Consider the following 27966-nt stretch of genomic DNA (forward strand, 5'->3'; position numbering starts at 1 on the left):
ACTATATTTAATGGAAAAAAACAGAGGCTTACTATATATATGTGCCAAACTGAATTAGTCATACCCTGGCAAACAACTATAAAGAACCTTGTAATGATCTAACAATCTTCAGATTTGTCCACTTTGTTTAAAATTTGCACTCCATGACCTACAGTCACATTTACTCAGAAAAATTTGAATTACTTTCGAACTATTGCCGCTACGTGCATACAAATAACCAGTAATACATATACATGATATTTAGAGGTGGATGATTACTCAAGTATATAACAGAAAATGACCAAGTCTTAACTCTTAGCACAGTAACAGTTACTGGTAAAACACATAAGCAGCTGCTTAAGATGTTACATATCAGTCACTGAATAATTTACCCTAGATCGAGGCCCTGGGACTTCAGTCTTCATAGATGGCCCATTATATTCAAAATCCAGTGAGCTCTTTGTAGCTGTTTTGCTAACACATCTGTAACCTAGATGATGTGGAGAGATTAAGCACCACTTAAGTCTTTTTTAGGAGAAACATAAGCAAAATGCATGTTAGAAATACATTCTTCACCTGAAATATTATGTGCTTTGAGATGGCATTTGATAGTAAAGGTGTTACAGTATATTAAGGACTGACAAATGCAGTTCAAGAACTCCAGATTTCTGCCTGTAATGATCTAAATTAGAATGAAAAGGGCACCCAAGAAGACCATCACAGTCAGATTTAATAAGAAATACAGGAGAATGAGTACTGTCCCAACTGTTATAGCTACGTAATTCTTTGTTAGTTTGGTTTTTGATGTTTAACAACAGTTGACAACTTATCACGCTGCAGTCACAATTCTGTGTCTATAATTGATTTAGAAACCAGACATCCTTAAGGCTGCAGTTAGTAATGCTTTACATAACATTTTTATTCATGTAATATTAAAGCCCAGAGCTAGTGTAGTTTAGTAATACAGTGATTCTTTTACTGATTACACTTTTGAATAATAAAATAAACATGTATATGGCATACATGGACAGCTATGAGACTTAGTTACAATCACCTAGTGCATAGAAAGAAATTAAAAGATGAATACAAACTGAATGTAAAAAGGATTACATTGCAACACAGAGATTTGTGACCTATCAATATTGAAAATTCTATAGGGTGGTCCAGATCTAATTATGCAATTTTCATTACGCTATAACTTAAGTTTATTACATAGAAAATCACCCAAAAAATCCCGGACCATCGAGAAATGTGCAAACTGACAACATGAAGAATTGTCTTTGCGCCGAACTGGAATCGTCCCCGCATAAATCAAAGTCATTCAGACGATCTGGATCTGCATAATTAGATCAGGACCACCCTGTATATTTGCGTGGAGCAATAAGTACCAACGATCCCAAACATTTTAGTTTAGAAAATATAGTACACTAAGATTATGGATTCAAATCTTGAGATTAGGTTGTTATCTGTGATAATTATGCTTTATGTGTATGTAAAAGCCGGTTACTTTAACATATAGTTTTCAGAATATATCAACCTAAAGGAAATGACAAATACTTTTAAGGGGACAATGCTGAAAAAGTTATAAAATGAAAGTTGCTGAAAAAGATGACAATCAAGAGTACATGGCAATAAAATAAAATATGTATTACAATGACAGCCAATAACAAACTTAATCTAATAGTTTCATACATGGAAGTAGAGGTAAAGTAAATCTATGAGCAAATACAGAAGGACCACACTTAAATTTGTGTGTTGGAAAAAGCGAACTGACTAAAGCTAAAATACAAGGGCATCAGCTCAAAACGAAAAACAGGCAAAACAAAAATGACTGATTAATGCTGCCTCAGTTGCGAGATATCAAGCAAACTACCAGAAGGTCACTGTAGTTGGCTTTAAATGTTTTAGTCTGATCCTCCTTGTTCAGATTCTGCATTCCTTTACAGACCTTTAATGGTTTGTCTAAAAAGACTATATACCACATCACAATACTGAATGAGAATTGTGATAGTTAAAATGTACATTTACACAGTAACACACCTGATATAGGTGTTTCAAGACTCTTGCTATATCTACAGTGTTATTATAAATCTACCCAGTCCCTATGAAATTAGAGGTAGGAAACACAAAACTGTGTTTTAATGATGAATAATCATCTTTAGGACCTAACAGAAAAGGCCCAAGGTGCAGAATTCAAATTCCTCATTATGTCATTGTAAAGAATCTTAAATAATAGAATTTGCTCTCCAGCTGTCCCGGACTCTGTATTGAACACTTGTGTTAAAGTATTGATTAATAGGTTGTTTTCATGTACAGAAAAGGAAGATAACTGAAACCATGCTTGTTAGAGATTTTACATGTAAACTTTACAGACAGCCCTGTGGTGGGCTGGTGCCCTGCCCAGGGTTTGTTTCCTGCCTTGCACCCTGTGTTGCCTGGGATTGGCTCCAGCAGACCCCCGTGACCCTGTAGTTAGGATATAGCGGGTTGGATAATGGATGGATGGATTTTACAGACAAGGAACCATTTAGAAACAATTTTGTTCTTCTAAAATACAGCCCACTAGAGCTATAGAAAAATCTTTAGATGCAAAGCTAGAATCCCAGCTGCAGCCTGCCACAGGTCATTAAGACATCCTGAAATAATACATTTTGACTCAAGGACTAGAGCTTATGTAATACACTCATAAAAGCCAGAAAATTTTCTTTCTTGTTACTAGAAATTTGTGTACTTCTTCATGCTTACTAGTGATACGCAGGGTTAACGTTTCTGAGGCAAAAAATAATTCAAATTCATACTCACTTGGAACAAATAATCCAAGGCTTCGTCGTACTGTGTACCTCATTTGGTGGCTTAACAAGCTGGATGCCATGTTGGAGTGTCTGGCAGAATTTAGCAGATGAAAGAAAATGTAGGCTTTTCCTTTATGTTCTGTTCTCTAAAAGAAATAAGAGAAACAGGAGAAATGCCATTACACAAGCTGTTAGTCTACACTACTTAACTGAAGAAATCTGGAGTAATGCCAGTCAAAAACAGTATTCATTAAATTCAAAATAACCACTGTTAGATATTTATTAAAAGCGCGATATATACATTGTTTTGTTACAAATTATATGACAATCTGAAAGTTTTTTGTAAAAATCAATATGACAATCATATGTCAAGAATATTTTCTTAAAAAACCCAAAATGAAAAATAAATCAGGTAAGCCTCTACTTGTACTGTAAATTCAATTCTTAAAATGCTATTCTGGAGATGCTATAGTTATTAAACCTTTTAGAATGAAGCACAGCTTTATTAAGGTTTGAAAATTTTCAATGACTTCCATGCAAGAACACCTAAAATTATTGTCAGACCCTTTTATATAAACTGAGCCACGTGATACCTTATAAATCACAAGATTTTTTCTTCCAGTGGATGATTTAACATACAAACTTTACTTATACTTAGGAATTATCTAAGTTTTCAGTCTGTATTGAAGCTTAATGATTTATTCTGACAACAGAACATTAATCACCTCATTGCTAGTGTCATGCAGCCGACTATTCACACTGTCCCAAGAGATACAAATACACATTTATTTTAAATTCTAGCCATACAATACATATAAAAAATGACAAACTCGGAGATAAAAGCCTTATGTGGAACCTATGCAGTACTGTGGCCATGCTTAACACTAAGGTTGCCCTGAGTGGACAAGCTGGCTAAAATATTAAGACCTTGCCGAGTATTTACAAGTCTCATACTTCCAATTTATGTCAATGTGTTGAACTGAAGTAAACAAAAATGTGGTAGCTAAGGCTCTAGTTGGGGAAATTCCGAGGTTTATTGAAAGTCAAAATCACTGTGTCTATGTGCATAAAATAAATGAGCAAATAACAGTAATAGTGTGGTTTTAAGCCACTTTACCTCAAATATCACAGGAATGTTTTAGTAGAAATAGCACATATCCTGCATAAATGAAGATGATTCTGAGAATTACTGAGAAGCTGGCTTTAGAAGCATACATATCTAAAGCTTTCTGTACAAAAGATTAAAATACTAATAAATATGACTAACAAGTCACTATTTTAAATTTAAAAATTGTGGATAGCATAGTGGTGCAAGTGTATGAACTTCTCATCGCTCAAGAATCTTAGGTTCAGATCTCAGTTTGGTCATAGTCACTGTACCTCAGCTTTCTTCCCACAAATACAAAAGATGTCAGTGATATACTTATTTGCGATTTCAGAATTGCTTTGTGTGTATTAGTATGATTGTATGCAGAAGAGTACCCAGTGAGAAACAATACCTTGCTCAGAGTTAATTCCTACCTTGCATCCAATGTTGTCGGTATAGGCTCCACCCAACACAAATTCAGACTAGATAGAGCAAGCTTAATAATGATCAGATGGAAAGATTCAATAGCTTAGGTCTGTAAATAGCTGCTTCAGAGTCAACTGAAGCATTCCAAAATGTTACTTTCTTTAAATCGTGTACTGCAGTTAAAGATTATCTTAAGCATGCAGATATCCTAAATGACTTATATATTAACTGAAACAAAAACATTCTCTGTGCCACAATAATGGGTAAAAAATTAAACAATTATAATATATTGATCATGAACTTAGATTCACAAATATTTATTGAACAAGTCAAAGGAACTCTCAAGTACTAATAAATGATTATTTGAGTGGATGGGACTATGATCCTTCTCCTTTTATAGTCTACTAGCAAAATACCTGCGCTTCGCAAAATTTTTATTAAGAAGAAAAGTAAACCTTTTAAACTGAGGGAAAATATACCAATAATTATTTGTTAAGGATCTCTTTGTATGCCACATTGTCAGTTCGGCCCTCCGGTTGTAATATGACCAAGCTGTGCACTGAGCTTACTCTTGAGCATGCAACGTACAGTTGGCCATGTGAACAGTAATCTTGCCTCAAATCTCACAGCTTGGATTGCTGCTGTCATAATCGGTTTGAGTTTCATGGTTTGTTTCAATTACGTTAGTATATGCAGGACTTGTTATGTTGAAGTGACATTCGGCATCTGTCAAGCGTTGTAAGTATACTGTACAACCAGTTTCATCGATAACTTCACATCCAGCTTTTGAGAGTTTAAACATTCATAAACATCAAAGTGACCACTACTGAAATCGTCACCTGTGAATCTAAGATGTTTAAGAGGCATTGGCGGTTGTCCAAAGGTGTAAAATATTTGGCCATTTCGGTACACTTGAAAGTGACAAACGAACAATTCACCGGCAGCCATCAACTCACATGCAGATGCATAGGTGAAGGGCTTAAGCATTTCACTCTTCTAGTGCTCCTGTGTAGTATAATTATTTCCTGTACCGTCATCAGTCCACAACTTGAACCTGTCCCAGTCATTTAATACATAAGACACAATGTTCCTTCAGATATCAAAAGTGAGCCTGATATGGCTGTGCAATATGTAACAAAGAGAATGGAAAAGATAGGTGCCATCTCCGGGCATGGAAACCACTCGGTAAGTGACAGTTCTTTGACCGATGGTGATCACCTCAATAGACATGTAAATGCGGGTACGGTTGGAATTATAAAGGAAATGGGTACCTGAACAATGTAAAGTAAGTCTAAAATACCTACACAATAACTATAATCGTAATAAATTAACAATAAAACAGCGGAGAAGCCGTGGATTAAATAAAAAGGCTGTAGTTATCAGCAGGGAGACGTGAATCCCGTGGCAAAGCAATGAAGGGAATGTAGAGACTGGAGCGACGGACGGCCTTATATAGGCAGGCAGCCAACAACGTGGGAGGCGTTGGGATGGGGGGCCCAATGCTGCCTCACACGGTGACTGAGCTGCAGGCTATGGACGTATATATGTACGTAAGTAGGATTCAGTTAGCGTTGGGAACCCGCGTACCCATAAGTTACAAAGACTGTTGAAAAGTTCAATATGGCGGCCGACAGTGGCATCATACCACTGAAATAAGTACCAAATTTCAGCCTTCTACCTACACGGGAAGTTGGAGAATTAGTGACGTTGGAAAGTTCAATATGGCGACCAACAGTGGTGTCATATCGCCGAAATAAGTACGTACATCGGTTTTGGTTAGCGCAGGGAAGCCACCTACCAAATTTCGCGAAGATGGGGTCAGCCTTCTACCTACACAGGAAGTTGGAAAATTAGTGACGTTGGAAAGTTCAATATGGCAGCCGACAGTGGCGTCATACTATCGCAATAAGTACGTACATCGGTTTCGGTTAGCGCAGGGAAGCCGTCTACCAAATTTCGTGAAGATGGGGCCATAAATAAGAAATTTCAACATGCCGGATGTTGTCAACCGTTATGACCGTTACGTGTAGAATTTCGAAATGAAACTTGCTTAACTTTTGTAAGTAAGCTGTAAGGAATAAGCCTGCCAAATTTCAGCCTTCTACCTACACGAGAAGTTGGAGAATTAGTGATGAGTCAGTGAGTGAGTGAGTAAGTGAGTGAGTCAGTGAGGGCTTTGCCTTTTATTAGTATAGATAACATCTTCTTTCATGTTCTTGATATTTACCTCAAGAAAGCACCATTAAATAAAAATAGCCACGCTTTAAAAAAAGAAATCTGAAATGAAGCTTAGGAAATAATTTGGATTCAAAATGTGGTATAGTAGACTGAGAGCACAACCTTGAGGAGTCCTGTGTTAATAGTATAGAAGGACGACCAACTACAACTAAATCTTACTGACTGTCTGCAAGTCAATATTGTCCAGCCTTTGCAATAACACCCAAGCTATATTGCATTCTCAATTAGAAGAAACTGCTGAAAACCTACAAACAAATGAGTGACTAGATTTTTGAGCTTGCTTTGAAAGTTCAAAAATTGTTTAGAACAACTGATAAATAACAATAATTTCTGTACCTAAATGAGGTCTTACCTTTAGAAGAAAGTCTTTAATATGGTCAGCTCAAAAAACTTCCTTGGTGATGAAGTTTGAGCAACTGGACATGTATAACACTGCAAGCCCAGTATAAAGTACTATACTTTATAGTAGTGGTGAAAGTAGTACAAAGTGAAAACCTATAAGACTCAAACAGAGTTAAGAAGACCCCTTTATCTGAACACAGAACTAGGTTTGGTCTGTCTCTTTGAAAATAAATTGTTCTCATTCAGTCATGCAATATTACTTAAAAATGCATGATTGGACTGATAGTGAGATCACCTGATGTGAAAATTCATTAAAGACCTGAAAGTGGAAAGAAAAATAAATTTCCAACTTTAATTGTTAAATTCTTTGAGTTAACCAACTTAAGTGCCATCATGCATTTGCATAAGCTTCTTAATTGGAATTAACCACCTTTACTTTCATTTTTGATAACAGACTATGTGGAATTTTACTCCACATGTGATACATTACCAACATTTGTAAATATTGAAACAGCTCTTACAATCTGAGATGTTAGTTTCCCAAAACCATATTACTAAAAACTAGGTTCAAAATAAAGTGGTTGCTGCACTTTGACCAACTCAAAGCCCGTTAGGGTACCGTGTGTGAAGTGTGCATGGTATCCAGGCTTCACATTACATTTCCTCAGAATACAAAGACAATGAAGATAGTTTCATTGGCAGACCTAAATTATTTCAGTGCGTTTTAATATGAACTGCACAAGTATAACATATAGTGAACTTGCACCATGTCCTAGCATAATTGAGTAAAAAGCAGGTTACCCAGATACAATGTGGTGAACACTCACTGCCAGTTTCCATGTTGCTATCATGTTACCACATCGGTTTTTACAGCCACAGAAGCTGTGTACTGAAGCATACAGAAACATGCCCAAAAGCACTGTTTTCCACTTTAAAGTTCTACATTTCTGGTTGTGCCCAGTAACAGATAATACACTTAAAGTGGAGAAAGTGATCAAATAAATTAAAGACTGCATCACTGGAGGAGCCTAATTTCTTATTGGTTAAAGTAAACTTACTTTAGAGAGAACCACTAAACTACTCTTAAAATTCATATTAGCATATGATTTTTCACTTTATTATTAAATATTTATGTTCTCTATTCCATTTGAAATAAAACAATTATAAAAACAACATTTTCCCTTTTGCTTATAGAATAAGAGCTTCCAACTTTAAAAACACAGTATACTTCTTATGGATGCTCTTAAGAAGCTACGAACCTACACCTTCTTTAAATATTTGGCATATATTGCAATTTTAACAGAATGCATCATTAGCTGGTTTCCAGTGCTGCAAGTACACTCTGTATGTTTTGGATGCTGCTTCACCGATAAGAGATCATCTGTTATATTTTTTTCTAGGATGCTTTGTCTTTGTACAGTTATTAATATCCTGGAGTATTTTAGACTGGCTGTGTTTCCTCACACAATTACGGTCTCCTCCTTGCTCTGTCAGTAATTTTAAATTTCTCCTTCAGCAACAATGGTGTGCTTGCACACTTTCGAGTGACCTTCTCTTGATGTAGGACAAATTGCTGTTTTTATCCTACAGTTCTATGTGCACACTGGAATCTCAGAATTGTTTCATTATCCTAAGTATATTATACAGGAGTACAGAGTGGAGGTTTGACAAATAAAGCATCGTTAACAGATTCTATTCTGGTCATCCTCTCAAACCATTGGTGACTGCATAAAATGTGCACCTTTCACAGCTATGGAGCACAGTAATGTTCATCCTCCCACAATTTTACTGGAATTAAAATCACTCTGATTGATTCCCATTATTTAAAAAAAGAAGGATGAAACTGCTAGTGATTTAATTACTGATAAATCCATGAATATTATGGACATCAGTGACACACAGCAGCAGCCAAACAGAATTTATTACCTAATGAAACTACTCCACCATTTTTTCCCCTATACAAAAAAACTACCTGCTTCTGGAAATTTGATTGGTTTGGTCATTATTTTTCATAATGAATTTCCAATTGCTGTTATCTGCTTTGAATATCTGGGCTTTTAGACTGTGGGAGACAACTCCTTTTGTATTTCCCTCCTAAGTGTGGCTCCTTCTTTTCATCTGAACCATTTGAGCCGATTGGTGTCCTTTGCTGTATGATGTCTCTAGTTACAGTTGGGTGATTTTAATATTCATACTGCTTTTGATGACTGTACTTTTAGAGCTGATTTTTTTATCCATGTTAGAATGTTTTGATCCATAAAACTGGTTTATTTTCCCACTCATTCTCATTTTAGATAGAGTATCTTCTCATTTCAAGCTTACTTCTCCCAACCTTGTCTAAGTTGAAACATACTATTTGACTTAATATTTAAATCAGCAAAAAGTGAACAAGTCAGGGGTCCCCATATTAGATTGCATTATTATTTGCTAGACAATCACATTTCTATCCTTAAGAAGAATAGTATGAGCAAAAGACCATTTTGGTCTCTACTCTAACCTTGAGGAATGCTCTTCCTCAAAGTCATTTTTAAATACTTAAAACATATCGGTTTGCATAACAGTAAAACATAATTAATTATAGAAACAAATGTAGCATTATCATTTCAAATGATATTCTAGGATATACTTCATTAGAATATAAACTTGGATTAAAATTAATTCAGTTTTGGCTAAATTTAAGTTATCCCAGTTAACATTTGACACTAGGTTTTCCCTGTATTCAAATATTGTCATAATTACACAGACTGGACACAATGTAGCAATTGCTTAATGTAGCAATTGCTTAATGTAATATTATTATTATTTCTAATTTGCTGAAGCTTCTGTGCTTTTGTAGAGGTTTAAACTGAATTTAAACACTTAAAGCAAAAATGGGTAACCTAAAGAGTGATTCAGAATTACTAAATTACTGGTTCTTTATGTATGATAGCTTTTGTCCAAAACATCAAGTTCAAGCAACTCAAATCATGCTATTAGACTGCCAGATTATTCTAATTTAATCCAGTATCAATAAAGTGTCTTCTTGCAACGTTCTGGTTTACGTCCCAGAGAGGTTTCTGTGTTTTAACTTTAGCTGCCTAGATTCCTCAAAAAATAAATGGATGTATCCCATTTTGATTAAAAGGATTGTTTCAACAAAACATGTTAGAATGTGGAATTCCACAGTGTCACAGTTGGTTACTCCATGCTAAAAATATAAAACTAAGAAGTACATCATGGTACAGGTTTGTTCCATCTGCTTAACAATTAAAAAAGTTCAGTACTTTATGTTTGCTTTAAACTGAAATGAATGATTAAATCTGACTGATTATGTCTATTTTTATTACAAGGCTAGAGCAGGAATGTTGCAGGCTATGAGCACTGCCAGCACAGTTGTAATAGTTTTTTTCTTGTTATTATTATCACTACTATGCTGTCTTTAATCACCTTCATTACATCAATTATAAACTCAAGTACTGTTCTAAAACCTAGATCACCATGAAAAAACAAACATGATGTTCAAAACTTAACAGTATCCCAAAAGGAATAACTAAATGCTTTTTAATTTAACTAATTCAATTTAACATCTTTATGGCAGCAAATTTAAGTATTAACTTTATAATTGCAACATAGTCCAGCATTTCAACCTATCTACTTAATGAAAGATTTATGTACAAAGAATGCTCTTTAACACAGCTTGTTAAATATCATCTCTAGATTAGAATCATTTATACACTATAAAAAAATTTCATACCTAATGATGCTTTCAAACATTTAAAAAAAATTAAAAAGTAAACTATGACTTCAACAAAGAGGAACTTGGAAATAAAGGATAAGCGGAATACTGCACAGCAAGAATGTTTTTCGTCAGAGAGTTCAAAGGTTAAACAAGTAACAACACTAACAGACAGAACTAAATTAAGTTTTAACCAAATAATATATTTACTTTCCAGTAAAACATTTTAAATGGTTCCATTTCTGGATTTGCCCCAAGATCCAGGTGAAAGCTTAGTTCATAGACTACCCAGCAGAATACAGACAAACTGCTGTTAAAGAAAATGTCATAGTAGGACATCTTCAGAATTAGTCTCTGACAGTTTTTTTTTTGGCAACAGGTCTCAAATATTAACTCAGTAAGACCTGATAAATGAAAGTCTATCAAAATATGTTTTCTTCTTAGGCACAATAAAAGGGGTGATCCAAATTGGCTCTTAAAACTTTGTTTTCTTGTGAGAATTAGCACTCTTCAATTTTCTTTCCAACCAGAACTGGCAATATGAAAACTAATGGGCTAATTCAACAGAGGTTGTAGCAGAAACAGTTTTGACAGTGAAAGGGTGTGCGCTATGCTGGTTAGCTTCACCAGGTTAGCCAGACAAGACACTCACAATATATGATAAATTAATCGTTTTGATTACATTAGCAGAATACAAAATACTGCTGCCACATCTTACAAAGTCCTTGGTATTCAGCATGAAGCACTAATTTTAAAAGAAAATGCAATAGTGTGAATGTAGCCTTAGATTTTGATGGGGAATTGGCAGGCTTTGCCAACACTGATGATATTGTAGCTAAACCGGCCTAAGCAACAAAATCACACAGAGCTCCAGTCGAACTACAAAAATGTAGAACAGCTGTGCTTTATCTCCACACTCTTCAGATTAACGATCTCAAATACACCAGTGTATAACATTAAACTGGAGCATAATACAAAAGGTAATATAGAACACAGTATGGTGAAAAACTGATAGTCTTACTCAGTATAAAGAGGGGATTATGCAAGATCCCCAGGACCTGAGCAATAGTTTCGAGGGTAAAAATAGAAGAATGCTAACTTTCCATATCAAACTACAAGTAATTGGTACATTAGGAATCATTATGAAACAAACTTACAGATTTTGGGAACTAGAGGTTGGAAATAACACTAGATATATGTTGTGGCTGCAGTGGGCTGGCACCCTGCCCAGGATTTGTTCCTGCCTTGCGCCCTGTGTTGGCTGGGATTGGCTCCAGCAGACCCCCGTAACCCTGTGTTAGGATATAGCGGGTTGGACAATGACTGACATGACTATATTGTTGTGGTTGTTCACCAAAATTCTTGAAACTGCAATTATGGAAAGCCTGAAAAACTGAAACAGCTTATCACCTTCCTGGAAATGTTCCACCTTATTCTCTGCATTAAAATTGGCTGTGCTCATTTTTATCATATTTTGTAAAATTCAATAATGTACTTACATTTTTGACTTTTCTCAGTCAAGGGCAGACAGCGCAGCCAGTGATAAGCTATGGAAAATGTAGCACTATTTGCTTTTTTAAAGGGTTATCACAATAATTTTAAAATGGAAGGATATGAGCCAGGAATGCTTCTTGCACAAGATAATAAACGTCAGTCATAATCTGTCTATTCTTGGCCAATACACTTCCCTTGCCTGTAGGCTGTTGTGTGATTCACATTTTATGTAGTATTGAAACCTGCTGAGTTTTTCTAGATGACAAGGCTGGAGTAGATAGATCCCAATGATCTGATCATCAACATACTTTCCTGTTTAACAGCCATTTTCTAGAAATAGCCAAGTTACCTAGTTGCACACCTGCCCCATCTTTTTCCTCTACTCTCCATGGTTCTGGAAATTCTTCGGAGTGAAACCCATTATTTTTATTTATTAAGTATTGTTATATCACAATTACAAAAAAGACAAAACAAACTAAACCTTACAGTTCACAAAATATACAGCTGTATAGCTTCACAGCTTACCTGGACAGTAGTACAAGAGCATCCTGCAGTCTCCACACGACAAGTGAACAAAGCACCTGAGCAGTGTGATTCTCAATTTTTCATCAGAATTAGGAGTACCTCTGCCTCCGGAAACATTGACATTGTTGATTCGATAGAGAGAACATGGTACAATTTCCCCCTGTGGACTAATTAGCTATGTCTTGGTGCAACTGTAGTTTATTGTCTTACTTTCCATGCCAAGGGGATGAAACAAAATAATTACAAAGATTAATGTATGCTACTTACAGCCATTTGCACAAGTCATAGTAGCAGACGTTCAGCTGATGTGTAATTGAAACAATTATTAAATCTTATCATAGAAAGTAAGCAAGCAAGAAAGAAAACAATGCACTATTTGGAAATGAACAGTACTGTCAGGACCAAGGCACTGAATATGGAGAGATAAGTAACATATTGTAGGAATACTGTAAGATACTTTACTCACTGGAAACTTTGCTAAAACGAACCTAGTAAACTTTACTAACTTTCCCGATCTTTTGTAAAATATTACAGGCTTCTAGCTAGGATCAACAAAATTTGCAGATACTACTTGCAGTGCATCTCAAGATAATATGGAGCATCTCTGAGAACAAGATCTCTCAATTACATTTTTATATAATAAACGGAAGAGAACCCTAAATTAAAAAACACTCTTCTTTAATTTGAGTGAACATGATCTAACTTAATTCAAAACTCTACGTCACAAGCATTTTTCTCAACACTTTATCTGAATGTCCCCAGTTCAAGAACCTACCTAAGAGAAATGTCATCATGTACCTGCTAGGCTTGGCCATATTTTTTAGAATCTCCTTTGTTCAGGCCCTATTGGAATAAAATTTTTGTTTACTTTATCAGTCTTAGATTCACAAGTAGAACACCATCTTATCCTGCACATCTCTAAGAATCCTAACCCACATATCATGACACAATGGGGAAAACATCTTATTTTGATTAAATTTTAAAAATATATAAAAATTTAATTTAAGTAAGAGTCATTCAAAAGTTGTTTTAAATTAGTCAGTCACTGATTACATTTTTCCTCATTTAAGTATGATAGACCTTTGTTGAACTTCTGGACATTTCAGTAGTGATTACTTCAAATTCTTTTCTTTCTTTACTTTCAGGATGGGTATGTGAGTAGAGGTATTGGATTAACTTAAAGAAAAAGTTGAACTGTATGTCTTATCAATTTGCAATTTTTGATTTTTTATGAAATCTATAAAATCAATAAAACAAGATGCACATGAAAGAGTCTTTACTTTAATGTTGTTGAATTAAATTACGCTCCTAAATGATAAAACAATGACAGAAAAGCAAAGTTCTTTTGCAAATGGTGATGATAATTCACAGGTATAATACAAATAATATCATTATTCAAACATGTCCAAAATTAAATACCAAATTAAATTAATATAGAAATTATGTATTTGTTAAAAAGTATCCCAGAACCATTACTGCCAGTCAAGAAGAACATATGAACTTTGAAAAAATGTGGCACAAATCATGTGCCTTTTTATCTAGGAATATCAGTCTGAATTAACACTGGATCATTAATGTTTTGTACGGCCGGCATTTCAGTCCGGTTGGGACGTCCGTCAAATGAAGAAAGCAGCCTTTGCAGGACAATACATCCCCCGTGATGCAACATGGCAGCTCCCCTGGATGGAAATGGTTCTCCGGACTCCCATAGGGCAGCATGGGACATGGAGTCCGGTTCTCCAGCCCTGTTGGGTGCCGTAGGTGCTGCCGGGGGAGCTCACCAAGAACCAGGGGGATATTACGATGATGTTAACCTGAAAGTACTCAGGAGTCAGGAGGACAGAAACCCGCAGTACTTCCGAAACACATGAATAAGGCGTTTGACCCAGAGACGAAATACTTCCAGGTCATGGACTATAAAGGATTGTAGGAAACCCCAGCAGATCGAGCTGGAGTTGGGTGGTAGAGGAACAGAGCTGTTGGGAGTGGAGGATTTGATTATTGATTGTGATTATTGAATATCGGAGAAATTGTGGAGTGTGCGGTGTTTTGTGCACTATATTTGAAGAATATTATAATTTAAATCTTCTTGTGCTTTTACAAGTGTGTCTGGGACGTCTGTCTGGTGCGTTCACCAGGACAACAGCGACCCCTAGCATCCACAAATGCTACAGGACCTATTTTACATTATGCCCCCAACTGGATGGGAAGAGAGCACACTGGCATTTTTTTTACGTCCAAATAGACCTTACTTTTTACATTAAAAAAAAAATCACACAAACCTCCAAAGGAATGTGAAATCTGTATCCACGTGTTTACACTTAGCATATTAAATAAAATTATGTACATGCACTTTTGGAAGAAGGAAGAATACAATTCATACAATCAGCTTTTGATGATGTCACAGTTTTCACCCGTGATCATAGATGGCTTGTTTACAATGTAGAAATACCCTTGCACTATTCTTTGATTGGCTTTTCTCTTCCATAAGCACAATCACTGTTTTCAAAAAGAGCAGGACTCTCTGGTCACACTATTGTTTTGTCTCAGCCAGAGCCTACCCAAATTTGGCACACATAACATAGATGCATGTTCACAAAATGCTATCAAAGAAAAAAAAAATCCAAGAATATTTAAAAGAGAGAAGAAAAAAAATCAAATAGGTTGCCATGGCAATGGGGGACAGAAAGAAAAGAAAGGGGAGGGGTGGCAGAGAGGCCAATCAAATTTAAAATACACAAAAAAAAGGAAGAGAATTAAAGAAAAGGGGGTCTGGATTTTAATCAGTGCACCAATAAGGAAAGCAAAAGCTTAACACAGTTGCCAGGGTAACCAATGAAGGAAACCTTGCAGAGATTTTTCAAGTGCCTAGAATTACCCTGTAATACTATCATTGATTTGAGGTTTTCCATTCATATGACTAGAGCAAATTATACATTTTCTTATAATACTTTTGGAAAGATCTCAACATTATAAATGAGTTAAAATAAGGATGACCTAATTTTTCTAAGTCGCACACGAACATGAATCCTGCTGAGCACAGTGTTGCTAGGCATACATACGCTGCATAAACTTGGGGGGGGTACATGTACCACATTTACTGTAATTGTAAGTGGAAACTTTTAAATAGGTTTTACTTGGAATATGAATAATTCATTGTCCAGAATCTATCGGTATACTGTATATCCAAACATTTTTCAAAAACTGCACAACCTATTTCAGGGTCACAGAGAGGTAGTGTTTTTGAACCATCAGAAACCAACCCTAGATGGGGTGTCATACCACCACTAGGCTGAAGTAAAAACACTGCCTGACCCCATTTAACCTTGCAAACACATCTTTGTGATGTGTGAGGGTTAATCAGACTACCAAGGTAAACGTTCAAGCTCATATAGACACTACATGTGAAACAGCATTTTGTTAGTTTTTGGAATCTCTAAAATACAGTTCTCAGTTTAGCTGGTAGCATCCATAAAATTTAAAATGGAAATGTTTGACAAAGCAGAAGATGGTATACACCTCAGCTCTTGTCACTTCCAGGCAGTATTTTGAGTTTCCTCCACATATGAAAAGCTCACAAAAGCTAGCTGAGCATTTCTTCCATAAGCTACAATACCTTTAGTGTTACATCAAGCATACAAATTAACACCATGGAGCCCAAATATCACATCCTTCGATATAAATACATATTTTAGTCATAGCGTTCTCCCTGTTCTTTGCAAAGAAACCAAGATAAAAGGGAAAGGCAGTTATAAATATGTCAATAAAAAACCCTTGTTATTAGTGAAGGCTTGGAAATACAAAATTTAGTTTTTGAATCTTTAATAAATTGAATTGCAGAACACTGGACACTGTTACAGAATGGGATTTAGGCATTTTAATCCCTACAGCAGTTACTACAGACAATGCAAGGAATATGGATACAACAATATGCGAGAGTGGTCTTGGGCCCCATATTAAAAAGACTGCTTACTAATTAGAATAGTGACATTGACAGATGTTAAAACGTGTTGCTTAATGGGCATTATCAACTCAAGAGTAACCTAAGTATGACAAATCACTTCTAGCTTTCACCTAACAAAACATGCTGGAGTTGCCAAAGCACAAACTCTTTATGGATACCAGGAACTGTTGGAATAGGAAGTACATCTGAGATTTTAAAAAATTGCTCAACACAGTAAGCTGCTATAGCTGCAGTTATGATGGGCTTGGGAATATGACAAAATGCACAAGAATAGTCTGGGTGGATAATGCAGAGGATACTGTCAAGTTTCCTAAATTTTGTCAGCTACAGTGGTGATATGCGATGAAAATTCCACTGTGTTGCAAAATGTACCAATAATTAATAAAGCAGAGCCTCTAACTAAATCAAAAAAAATCTCCCAATGTTCTTAGCATGAAGTGTGCTATTCTCGCAAATATTTATGGCAGCACAAAGGGGATTCATATGACTATCTTCTTGAGAATTCAGCTCTAGATCCAAAATGTCAATTCTTGTCCCATCTCAATGAAGAACAGCACAAGACAGTCCTCTAAAATTTTAAACCAAGTAAATAATATTTTTGTTTTCTTTTACCAGCATGGAAGATATCATATAAGGCACAATACTTCATCTAAGGCAATGCTTCTTGAAAGAATCATGGAGCTACAGGTTTTCAATCCAAGAAATCCTTGCTTTAAAAATATGCTTTTTTTATTCATCTTTCATGTGCCAATCAAATTATTATATATGTAATCAATTCTCTATTGGGTTAAAAAATATTAGTGTTTTATACATTAGGATGGATATTTTTCTGACGTGGCTTGTTAGGAATCTGTTCAGTTTTTATTTTAAAATGTCACTTTTATTTAAGCTGTTGTGAAATAATGGTGACACAACTGGAAGGAAAACTGCTCCTATTTAAAATACTGTCTATAGCTGTGTATGCATAATTTGATAATTTAAGATAGCAACTCTGAACAAAATTGAAGTTTCCAATATTAAAAATGATAATGTACCTTTTTTTTTACAAAAATAAACCATTCAATGCAGCATCATTCTAGTTTCAGATTAGAAATTTCAGGTTAGGGCCAAAAAAAAAAGAGGCAAGTTGTTTTGTAAACCGATTTATTTTAAAATAACCAAAGACAAGGAATTGTGATTTAAGTCAAACCATGAGACAAGTTTGCCATCCCATTCCTGAGAATCTAAGTAAATGGAGGACTGGCCTTTTGAACAGCATTTAAATGAGACTATGACAGAAACCTTAAGTAAACAAAGCTAGCAGGTCTTTAAAGGGCAACAAAAATCCTCAACAATATCAAATTAACAGAATAAAACTTCAAAACAGTACTAGCATCAATGTTTTTTTTAGATCAAATAATTTTAAAGTAGCAGCATCTGGCATTGTCACTGTATGTCTTTTTAAGCTCTGATCTTTTTGCCTGCTAAGTCTGGCTTCAGTCTGTTCTGGCGTTTCACTTCCTTCGAGCCACTGGGTGGCACTGTCCTTAAACTCACTGTAGAAAAATGGAAAATAAAAACCCCAAAAGTACCGCCAGAGTCAAAATTTAGCCTACAGACTTTTCCTAATAAAGTGAAAAAATTTGTTGGGATTGGACCAAGGATGTAATAGTGAAACAAGAACAAAAACACAATATGCTTTATATATATACTATTTCAAACCAACGTCAACTGTCCATTTTGATACATTTTTGTAATAAGACAGTCGAGCAAACCCTAACATCTCAAAATGTAATCAAACAAATTTTCTGATCTTTGTACAACCTCCAAATTTCAGTAGGTAGACAATAATGTACACAGTCATACATACCAATTCACTCCTGCTATAGTTATGGTTTCTTTTGCTATAAAATGTTAGGACTAAGAAAAACTTACAAAACAAGAGGCCAATTCTTTAAATTGCCTAACTATGCAACCAGACTACATATTTGTTTAATCATGCAGACCACATTTACTTTGTAATCGATATAGATTTGCACTGTACAATCTTTTGCATTATTTCAAACACTGTTTATGTATTTCTGCTCTAATAAGTATGTATATCAGGATCATGACAATTTTGCTGACCAATTATTGTGATCAATGTTTTTGCCACAAAACTAGTAAAGGTCATAAATTTGTTCCAGCTACTCAACAGGATGAATTTTCCAACTTCCATTACAGCTGGTAAGACGAGCACCTTTGTGTCTCATTGATACAACCGATAAGTTGCATGGCTGGAATACGGTACAGTATATTGAAAGATGCAATTGTTTTTGTTAATGCTGGTTAATGTTTAAACTTTGGGAAGTATGGTTTGAAATGTACAACATGCGTTCTCTGGGTTGCAGGATGCCTTTCCCTTACACCCCTTCTTGCCCTCTGGATGTGTACTCTCTGTCTCTCTTACTTTATATGAAGGGGACTACAAAGTGGCTGGCGACATGTGGCTGATTCTCACCTTTTTTGTTTGTTAGCCCATTGGACCCGCTGAAAATTTGGAATGCTGTAATAAAAAGCAAAAATGAATCTGAATGGTACAATCGGGCTTAACCTTATTAAGTTAAGTAAGGCTTACTTGCGCAAAGTACGTCAGTTCTTGGTTTACAATCAAGTGTGCTCAACTTCCATTACATAAAATGCGAGGAAACAAATGAACAGTGTAAGGGAGGGTTACAAATTAATATAAGGGATCACCTGAGGAGAGATTCAAGTTTGGATTAAGAGACTGAAAGGGTGTGTGAAGATCATCAAAAAGGTGGCACCCAGTATATTTTTCATAAAGCAATCTTATGTAAATGGAGACAAAAAAAAACAACTCTGACGCCACATTTACATCTGTCACGTAAGTGTGCCAGAGGATTGCCTTCCAGATCACTTGAGGTATGCAGTACCACTCCAGGATGTCAGGGAGCACTGTTGCTAATGATCTTGCCTCCTTTTACCCTAACAGTGCTGAGATGATGGCCAATGAGGGCAACTGAGCCAATGAAGCCCCAACACTTCCTGTCCAAACAGTATAAAAGTGGACAGCCCTGGAAGGTGGTGTCACATTTTGGACCAAGCAGCCAAGAGACTGGAGCTCACTCAAATCCTGACCAATTTTCATTTAGACGCTGCAGGTGAACTCTTAGGGAATTGTCTTTTGTGCTGAACTGTCGCTGTGTGCCTATTTATTTATTTTGATTCTTTTGTTGCTGTCAGCAATAAGCAGAGTGGCCTGGTTGAAACCCCAACTTATTTAGGGACTCATTCCAATTTTGTCACTCAGAGCACAAAATCAATATGGGAGGTTTTTTAAAATTGTATATTTTAAAAAACTAAATATAGTTAGCAATAGGCTCTCTGTTGAAAAAAACTGACCCCGTTTTGAAATCTTAGCACTATTACTGCTTGCATTCAAGAAGAGCTTTCTGTAATACTGAAATCTCAATTTATTTCCTAAGATGCAACTGATCGAAACTACCCTCATAATGTCAATGTCAATTTATTTATAGATTACATTTAAAACAACATAGGAATGCTGTGGCCAAAGTGATTTACAATAATAGAATAAAAGAAAACAAACAAATAATATAAATAGAAATAAAATATATGAACATAAATAAAATAAATAATAAATAGAAGTAATGTTATATAATAACAATGAGGAAACCATCAGTATTACTGAAGGTCACAGAATGCAAGTGAATAGAAATGAGTCTTTAATCTTGTTTTGAACAGTTCAATTGTAGACGACTCCTTTATAAAATGAGGTAAAGAGTTCCACAGGCGAGGAGCAGCAGCTGCCAAACGTCTGTCCCCGTTGGTTTTACACTTGGTACGAGGGACAACAAGAGACAACTGACCAGAAGATCTAAGCACTCTGGATGGGTGGTATAAAACACACAATTCGGATAAATAGGCAGGAGCAAGTCCATGTAAAGATTTAAAAACTAGCAACAAGATTTTAAAATCAATTCGAAGACTGACAGGCAGCCAGTGTAAAGAAGCGAAAATAGGAGAAACAGAGCCATACTTTCTTGCCCCAACCAGAAAGCGAGCGGCAGCATTCTGGACCAACTGTAACCTGTAGGGATTTGCTAATCCCAGAATACAGCGAATTGCAGTAATCAAGGCGAGAAAAAATAAAAGCATGAGTAGCTTTCTCAAGATCCCTAGAAGATACAAAAAGGCTTGATCTTACCTAACAGATGAAGTTGGAAAAAGCAAGCAACTCTTGACTACAGAATTTACTTGTTTCTCAAAAGAGATGTTACTGTCAAAGATAACACCAAGATTGCGGACTTGAGGTTTGCAAAAGACACAGAAAGAGCCGAGAAGTTCAAGACCAATTTGGGCTTTAGTTGGTGGACCCACTATAAGCACCTCCATTTTATTTTGATTCAGATCAAGAAAAGTATTAGCCATCCAGGATCTTAGTTCAGAAAGACAGGTGTGGAGTTGATTTATTGTAGAGATACAGACAGGAATATAAACCTGTGTATCATCTGCATAGCAGTGAAAAGAAATGTTGAATACTTTCAGGAGGGCCGTTTCAACACCATGAAAATGCCTGAAGCCAGATTGGTAGATCTCAAATCTCAAAAAAAAAAGTTATTGTAGTTAAGGTGATCGACCAATTGATTATAAAGAATTCTTCCTAGAATTTTAGCCAGAAATGGCAGTTGGGAAATTGGGCGAAAATTAGCTAAAACTCCAGGATCTAATTCTGCCTTTTTTAGGCAGGGCTGGACTGCAGCATGTTTAAAAAATGAGGGCACAACCCCCGCACTTATAGTATCATTGATAATGGCTAGTAAAGATGGGCCCAAAACATCAAAGGCTTCCAATAGGAGGCGTGGTGGTACTATGTCGAGGAGGCTGGGAGCTGGTTTAAGGGTGTCAATAGTACTTTTTAATTGTGAAAGTGAGACTAGATCAAAGGATTCTAATACAATGCCCCGTTTAACAGTAGGAAGTTCATAGCCAGTTTGAACAATGCCACAGCGGATAGTGTCAATTTTGCTGACAAAGAATGATAGAAACTGCTCACATGAATGAACAGTGCTATTTAATTCCATCACAGAATTTGCAAAATTAAATAAATAAATCCTTTGATATTTGTATGTAAAGTCATAAATTCAAACAATTACATAAAATGGTTGCAGTTAGATAAAATTATTGTGATGAAAGGCCTTTTCATTAGTACTATACTTCACAATAAAAAAAGTAATATTACTAGAAGCATTACAGAAACAAACAAGAATGGTCCTGCATTGCTTTGGATGATCAAACGTTGCCATGAATGTTGCACATCTAAATCACAATCATGCCATATGTAGAAGCAATATACTTCAGGACTATGTCCATTCTGGTCATCACACAGTATCAAAATATACAAGTTACTGATATCATCTTCAGGACTGAAATCTCAATTTTACATACACTGAAGTCTGAAGCACAGTATACTAACATTGCCAGTGCAGACTTAATTTTTGCTGTATGTTAGTGAATTTATTATACTTGAAATGTCAGCAACAATTCTGCATTATTTCGTTGGTATGGATTTTACTAGCAACATATCATGTTGGTTAACATTTACAGAATAACAAAACAATACCTATAATTTATTGATTATATGGTTCCCTCATATTTGGAATAACACACCTTCTTTATTTTACAAGTCACTCTGGTAAAAAGCATCTTCTATAATGTCAATATACTGCACATGTAGTAATTATTTAAATTACTTTTCAAATTGGACATGAATGATAAAAGCAAACAATCTATATAATCAATGTAGCTACAGGCCATGCAATGAAACCGCTGATACTACAAAAACAAGTTAACAAATGTAGAGAAAAAATGTGCAGAATACAGCATTTGAAAAAACCTTTGACACAAGAAAAATGAACAGCAAGTTGTTCAATCTACTATTCTGTCAGTGTTCAAAACATAACTTCAATACCATGCAAATAAATAACAGTAAGGACAACAGAAAATGATTATGATGGCGGAAGACTATCCAGTGATCATGTCAGGCTTGCATGGCAACGAATAAAGGATACATTATTTTTCTCCAAAAGAATGTTTACTAATTGGAATACCTAATGCTAGTATCAACTAGTACACAACCAGCCACAAAAAACTAATTAATTAATAAATAAAAAAGCAGCAAGATCCGAACTGTTCAATTATTTTACCTTGGTCTTGAAGTCAGACCTTTCACACTTTATATAACACTAAGTTGGCTAAACTTGATTACTTTTCTTATGTAATTTTATGTTGCCAAGCTGCCTTGAAGTAGTTTACACAGTAAGAAAAATGTTGATAATTTATGTACATTGAATTCAGTACAACAAAATGTAGTATGATTTATAGCTAAATACTTAGAATGTTCAAAAATGTAAAACTAAATGAGCTTGCTGCAGTTATGCCAGAAAATGCATTTATATACAGTATATCTGTTTACATTTATTGTATTGTAAACTTGTTTGCTCAGTAAAGCAATTTATAATGGTATATGTGGCTAATAAAGCTTTCTTAGAGTTGCTAATTTTATTTTCTTTACATCATAGCATACTGTGGATATTTACATTAATGAAACCTGCAATGCTCAACACATCAGAGCCACATGCGACAAAATAAAATTTTATTCAAATACATGCAAATAATGCATTTTAAGAGAACACTGCAGTAGATGAGAAAAATTAATTTATATCAGGTGTTTCTGTACCCAAGATGATTCTCGTTAGATAGAAGGAAATAATAAGTTGGCAGATTTAAGAAGCACATTATTTGTGTTGTGTCAGCGAATCGGGGGTAGGGTGGGGGGGAATTAAAAGAAAAATCTGTGAGAATATGTTATCTGTATTATACTGAAAATTACTGTATACAGTGGAAGGACTGCCATTTAGAAATGTTACACATTTTAAACATTGCTCAGTCTGTCTGTGATGGTCTGATGTCTTATCCAGCAGTTGGCTAAAGGCTCTGGCCTATATGACCTTGAAAAAGATTGTGTATTCAGTAATGGTGAAGAAGAATTCCAAACATGGGTTAAAATTCTGGGAAAAGCAACAAAAGAATATAAAACAATAATAATATTACTGTTGAAAAACTAGACAACAAGAGTAAATTTGAATTATTTTGATTAAAAATAGCCTATGAAAACACTTATGTTACACATTGACAAAACAGTCTTACTTGTTTAGCAAGCTTCTATTTGGGTCACAAAAAATGCAGGCTAACATGATTACAATTATTAGTTTGCTGTAATAAAACTTGTCTACACTCTATCACTCACAAACCAATTACTTTACCAGCTGGCAGGTCCTTCTCATGCAGAATTCCCTTTACTATTTGGACTCTGCATTCCCAACGTTATCTCTGTGAGATGACTTCTTTTCTTTTTTTTTGGATGAATGTAGAGACACAGCTTTCTATATACTGATGCTTACACTCTCATCAGAAAGCACAGATAGAAACACGTAGTATCACAGTTTAGACTTAATTGTGCCATTCATGATAATAACAGCACAACCTCAGATTTCAGGTCAAGGGCAGTTGTTCAAAAATTACTACAACCTAGATGGTTGTATTTTTAATGTAACAGACTGTGGAGAACACTGTATCCTTATTATTGTCAAAAGTGAACCAGCTGCTGTTTTTAAGTCACCCAAATTTAAAGTGGCGGGTATTTTTTCCCTCTCCAGTTTCATAACTTGCAGCAAGTTCTGGATGCGGTTTACGGTTGAGATAAATTTGTTTAAAACAAAAATTATTTTGTTGTAATTTGCTTACTCGTTTTTCTCATGATGTTATATGCTTTTTTTTTTTTTATTTGCTTCTCACATTCAATTACTAACAAGAACACTTACTGATGACATCAATTGTAAATGAGCGAACATATTGCTCAGCCAGTACATACAAATTTGAGACACATCCTATCCAAATACCTCTACCTGAAAAGGTGGCTGTTCCTGGAAAAGAAGTGAATATAATAAATGGCGAGCAAAAAAAAAAAAAAAAATCCCACAATGCTTCATAGTAGAATAAAGGTGCAAACTGCCATTGACTGGAGATTTTTTTTTTTTGCCAGTTCACAGTTAACTGTAACTATAAGCCCATCTCTCCCCTCATTCATCGTCCATGAGTCCTGTCTTTCAAGTCAAAATGTCCCATGTAAATGGACTTCCTATTTATGCACTACTTTCATTTTCCAGAGGTGTTTATTTTAGTAAAAATGCATGCATTTTATAAATTGTAAGCATACAACTGGATGACTTATGGATTATGCAGCACAAGTAATGAGATTTATTTTATTGTACTTTTTTGATAAGGTTTGGTGTTGTCCAGTAGACTCCCATTCTATCAGAAACAATGTTATCTCTGTTCTCAATGAAAATGTCAATTTTTGGTGGTGTACTCCTTACTGAGCTTTAAGTTCACACAAGATCTCTTGAAGGTTACACATGAAATGTGACAAGTTTTTCAATTTTGGCACTGCTCAGGCTTGATGTTTAAAATGTTTCTGTATCACACACGTAAATGTGTCAGTCCTTGAGTACCACGCTAAATAAAAAACATATTGACCAAACATAAAAAGAAATAACAATCAAAGCATATGGATGAAAATGGGAAAAGAAACTTTTTATTAACAATAGAGTATATAATACTGTAATCTCCTGAAGTGTTTTACTTTCACAAAGCACTTGTGCTTTGCTCTATGAAATTTACTGCTCAGTCATCAGAAGAAGAAAAAAAAAAACATTCAGAACTCCAAATGATGATCTAGTCAGTGGTAATTACTGTCATCCATCTTTCACATTGAGGACTATCTCTATTTGCAAATGACAATGTGTTAAAATACAGTAGTAACATGAGACATATCAGAAAAAAAAATACCCTGATAAACACTGTATATAAATATTTGATTATGATTACTTGAGCTTGCCCACAAAAGTATAAACCGAACAGGTTTCATGTTTTTGAGAAACAGGCTGAAATGTGGATGAAAATGCAGTAACAAACACAGTAAATGTAAGATAATTATCCACTCAAGTGTGAAACAAGAGAGGTAAGCTTATTGCATGGTTCTCTTTTTCAGAGCTGAACATCACTAGCTGCAATGCTGATATGGTCATGAATGGTAAAACAGCAAGACATGAGTCAGTGTGACATATCAGATGGTTAAAGAGCCAGAAGCATGCTTGAATTAATCTATTTTACCTACCAAATGCCACTCACTATACTGGCAAGTCAGGGAATGATGTCCAGGACTAAATGTAAATATCCATACAGCTTCAAAATCTGAATTTTGAACAAAGCAGATCAGCCTGTATTTCCATCTAACTAAAAGTATGACACAGCTTTCATTGAAAAGAAAAAAAAAATAAGAATATTTTAAGTATGTTATATTGGCATCAACATCCAATTCACAACCATCCCCCAAAGATCCTGAATTTAAAAATGTATCCAAAAATAGAAACAAGAATAAGAAGAAACAATCAGGAGCCACTGTTTTAGGCCTATTACCAATTCAGATGCTAATATATGTTGTTATTCTGCTTTCAGAAGGCCAGGCCATCCAAACATATTACAACTATCTGACATTATCTAAAATACCCTCCCTGTCCAAAGTATATAATGTGATAGCCTATATATATTATTACATCACAGGCTTGCTGCATATGTTGGCTCACCGGCAGAAATCCTTTACGTATATATCCATACAGTCACAAATTGGGGGGAAAGGAGATATATATATATATATATATATATATATATATATATACACACACACACAAAATGGATTCAGAAAGTATTCAGATCCCTTCACTTTCTACAGCTTTTTCTATTCCCCCCTAACCCATCCCCCATTGACCCAAAGGTCATGCAAAAAGACAATTTCCTCTCACAGATTAACAAAACATTAAAAAAAGAAAACTTTAGACTGAATAACTCCAAAAAGTGTATTTAAAATCAAAAGCTGAAATCTCTCATTCATAGAAGTATCAATCCTGTCAATCCTAATTGTGTATCCTGTTTGCTTTAGTATATCTTAAGATGTAGCTAGAACTTGAACTGAACTGATTGGGCATCATTTAGAAAGGCACACATCTGTGCATAAAAGGTCCCACAATTCACACTCCATGTCAAGACAAAAAACAAGCTATGAAGTCTAAGGAACTATCTGTATACCTCTGCAATAAAATTGTGGTGAGGCATAGACAAGGGCAAGGGTATAAAACCATTTCTAAAACTTTGAGTGTTCCCAGGAGCACAGTGGCCTTAATTGTGAAACGGAAGAAGTTTGGAACCAGCAGGATGCTTCCTAAGGCGCTTTTCCACTGCACAGTACGGCACAGCACAGTTCAGTACAGCTCACTTTGGTTCGGCTCGGTTTGCGTTTCGACTGCAGTTTAGTACCGCTTTAGAGTGGGCGGGATTATTCACGTGTCGTTATAGTTGTGCCGCCTCTACTGCCGTGACACCGTGGAACTTTTACAACAACACGCAGACAACGACAACACTTTAGCTCGACGACGCGCAAGGGTAAGCATCTAAAAAAAGCACATCACTAGCTAACTTTTATCACTGTTGCAAAGCATAAAATGAACTTAACTGCCAGTGTAACATTAAAATGCTGATTCTGTATATTACAGATCTTCCACATTTTACAAAAAAGTCACCGCAACAGACCATCTGTTTGGACATTTAACCGTGCTTCAGAGTGGTGGGAGGTGATTGTTCCCGGTTTTACAAACACTCTCAGTGGCTGGAGAACTTTCGAATGTCTGAAGAAACATTCATCCACTTATAACAAACTGCGTCCAGCGATGGAGAGACGGGACACAAACTTCCGCGTGTGTGTACCTTTAAAGAAAAGAATAGCCAGTGACGCAGTAATGACGATTTTCTCCGGCCAATCAGTGACCAGCAGAGTTTACACGTCGCGTTTTGGTAACGGTTCGGCGCGCTTGGAACCTCGGCTGAGGTGGTACTAAAAAAAGGACCAGGTACCAGGTACTGTTCCTAGTGGAAAACCCCCCAAAAGTGAGCTGAACTGAACCGTGTCGTGCCGTACTTTGCAGTGGAAAAGCGCCATTAGAGTTGGCTGTCCAGCCAAACTGAATAACTGGACAAGAAAAGACTGGGTCAGAGAGGTGACCAAGAACCTAAAGATTACTCTAACATATCTTCCTAAATCCTCTGCTGAAACAACAAAACCTGTCAGAAGGTTGACAATCTCAGCAACATTCCATCAATCAGGAATGACAAAGTGCTTGCAGTCCAGCAAACTGCATTTAAAGGACCCCGAGAACATGAGGAAAAAGAGCCTCTGTTCAGATAAGACAACAATTGAACACCCTGGGCAGAACTCCAAGCACTATTTCTGCCC

The 27966-nt window shown here is 35.6% G+C and overlaps 1 protein-coding gene across 3 annotated transcripts in view; it reads right to left on the reverse strand.

The window, feature by feature from the left end:
• The window catches only part of abat (4-aminobutyrate aminotransferase), a 61489-nt gene that overhangs the window by 27745 nt on the left and 5778 nt on the right, over window positions 1–27966 (reverse strand). For all 3 annotated transcript variants that reach the window (XM_039776297.1, XM_039776299.1, XM_039776298.1), the window contains exons 2-3: window positions 2782–2917; window positions 372–469 (exon numbers count right to left, since the gene is read on the reverse strand). In XM_039776297.1, coding sequence (XP_039632231.1) covers window positions 372–469; window positions 2782–2851 — 168 coding nt within the window. In that variant the 5' untranslated portion in view covers window positions 2852–2917. The remainder of the gene's footprint in view (window positions 1–371; window positions 470–2781; window positions 2918–27966) is intronic.

This window comes from Polypterus senegalus, chromosome 13 (genome assembly GCF_016835505.1).
Source record: "Polypterus senegalus isolate Bchr_013 chromosome 13, ASM1683550v1, whole genome shotgun sequence".
Classification (NCBI taxonomy): Eukaryota; Metazoa; Chordata; class Cladistia; order Polypteriformes; family Polypteridae; genus Polypterus; species Polypterus senegalus.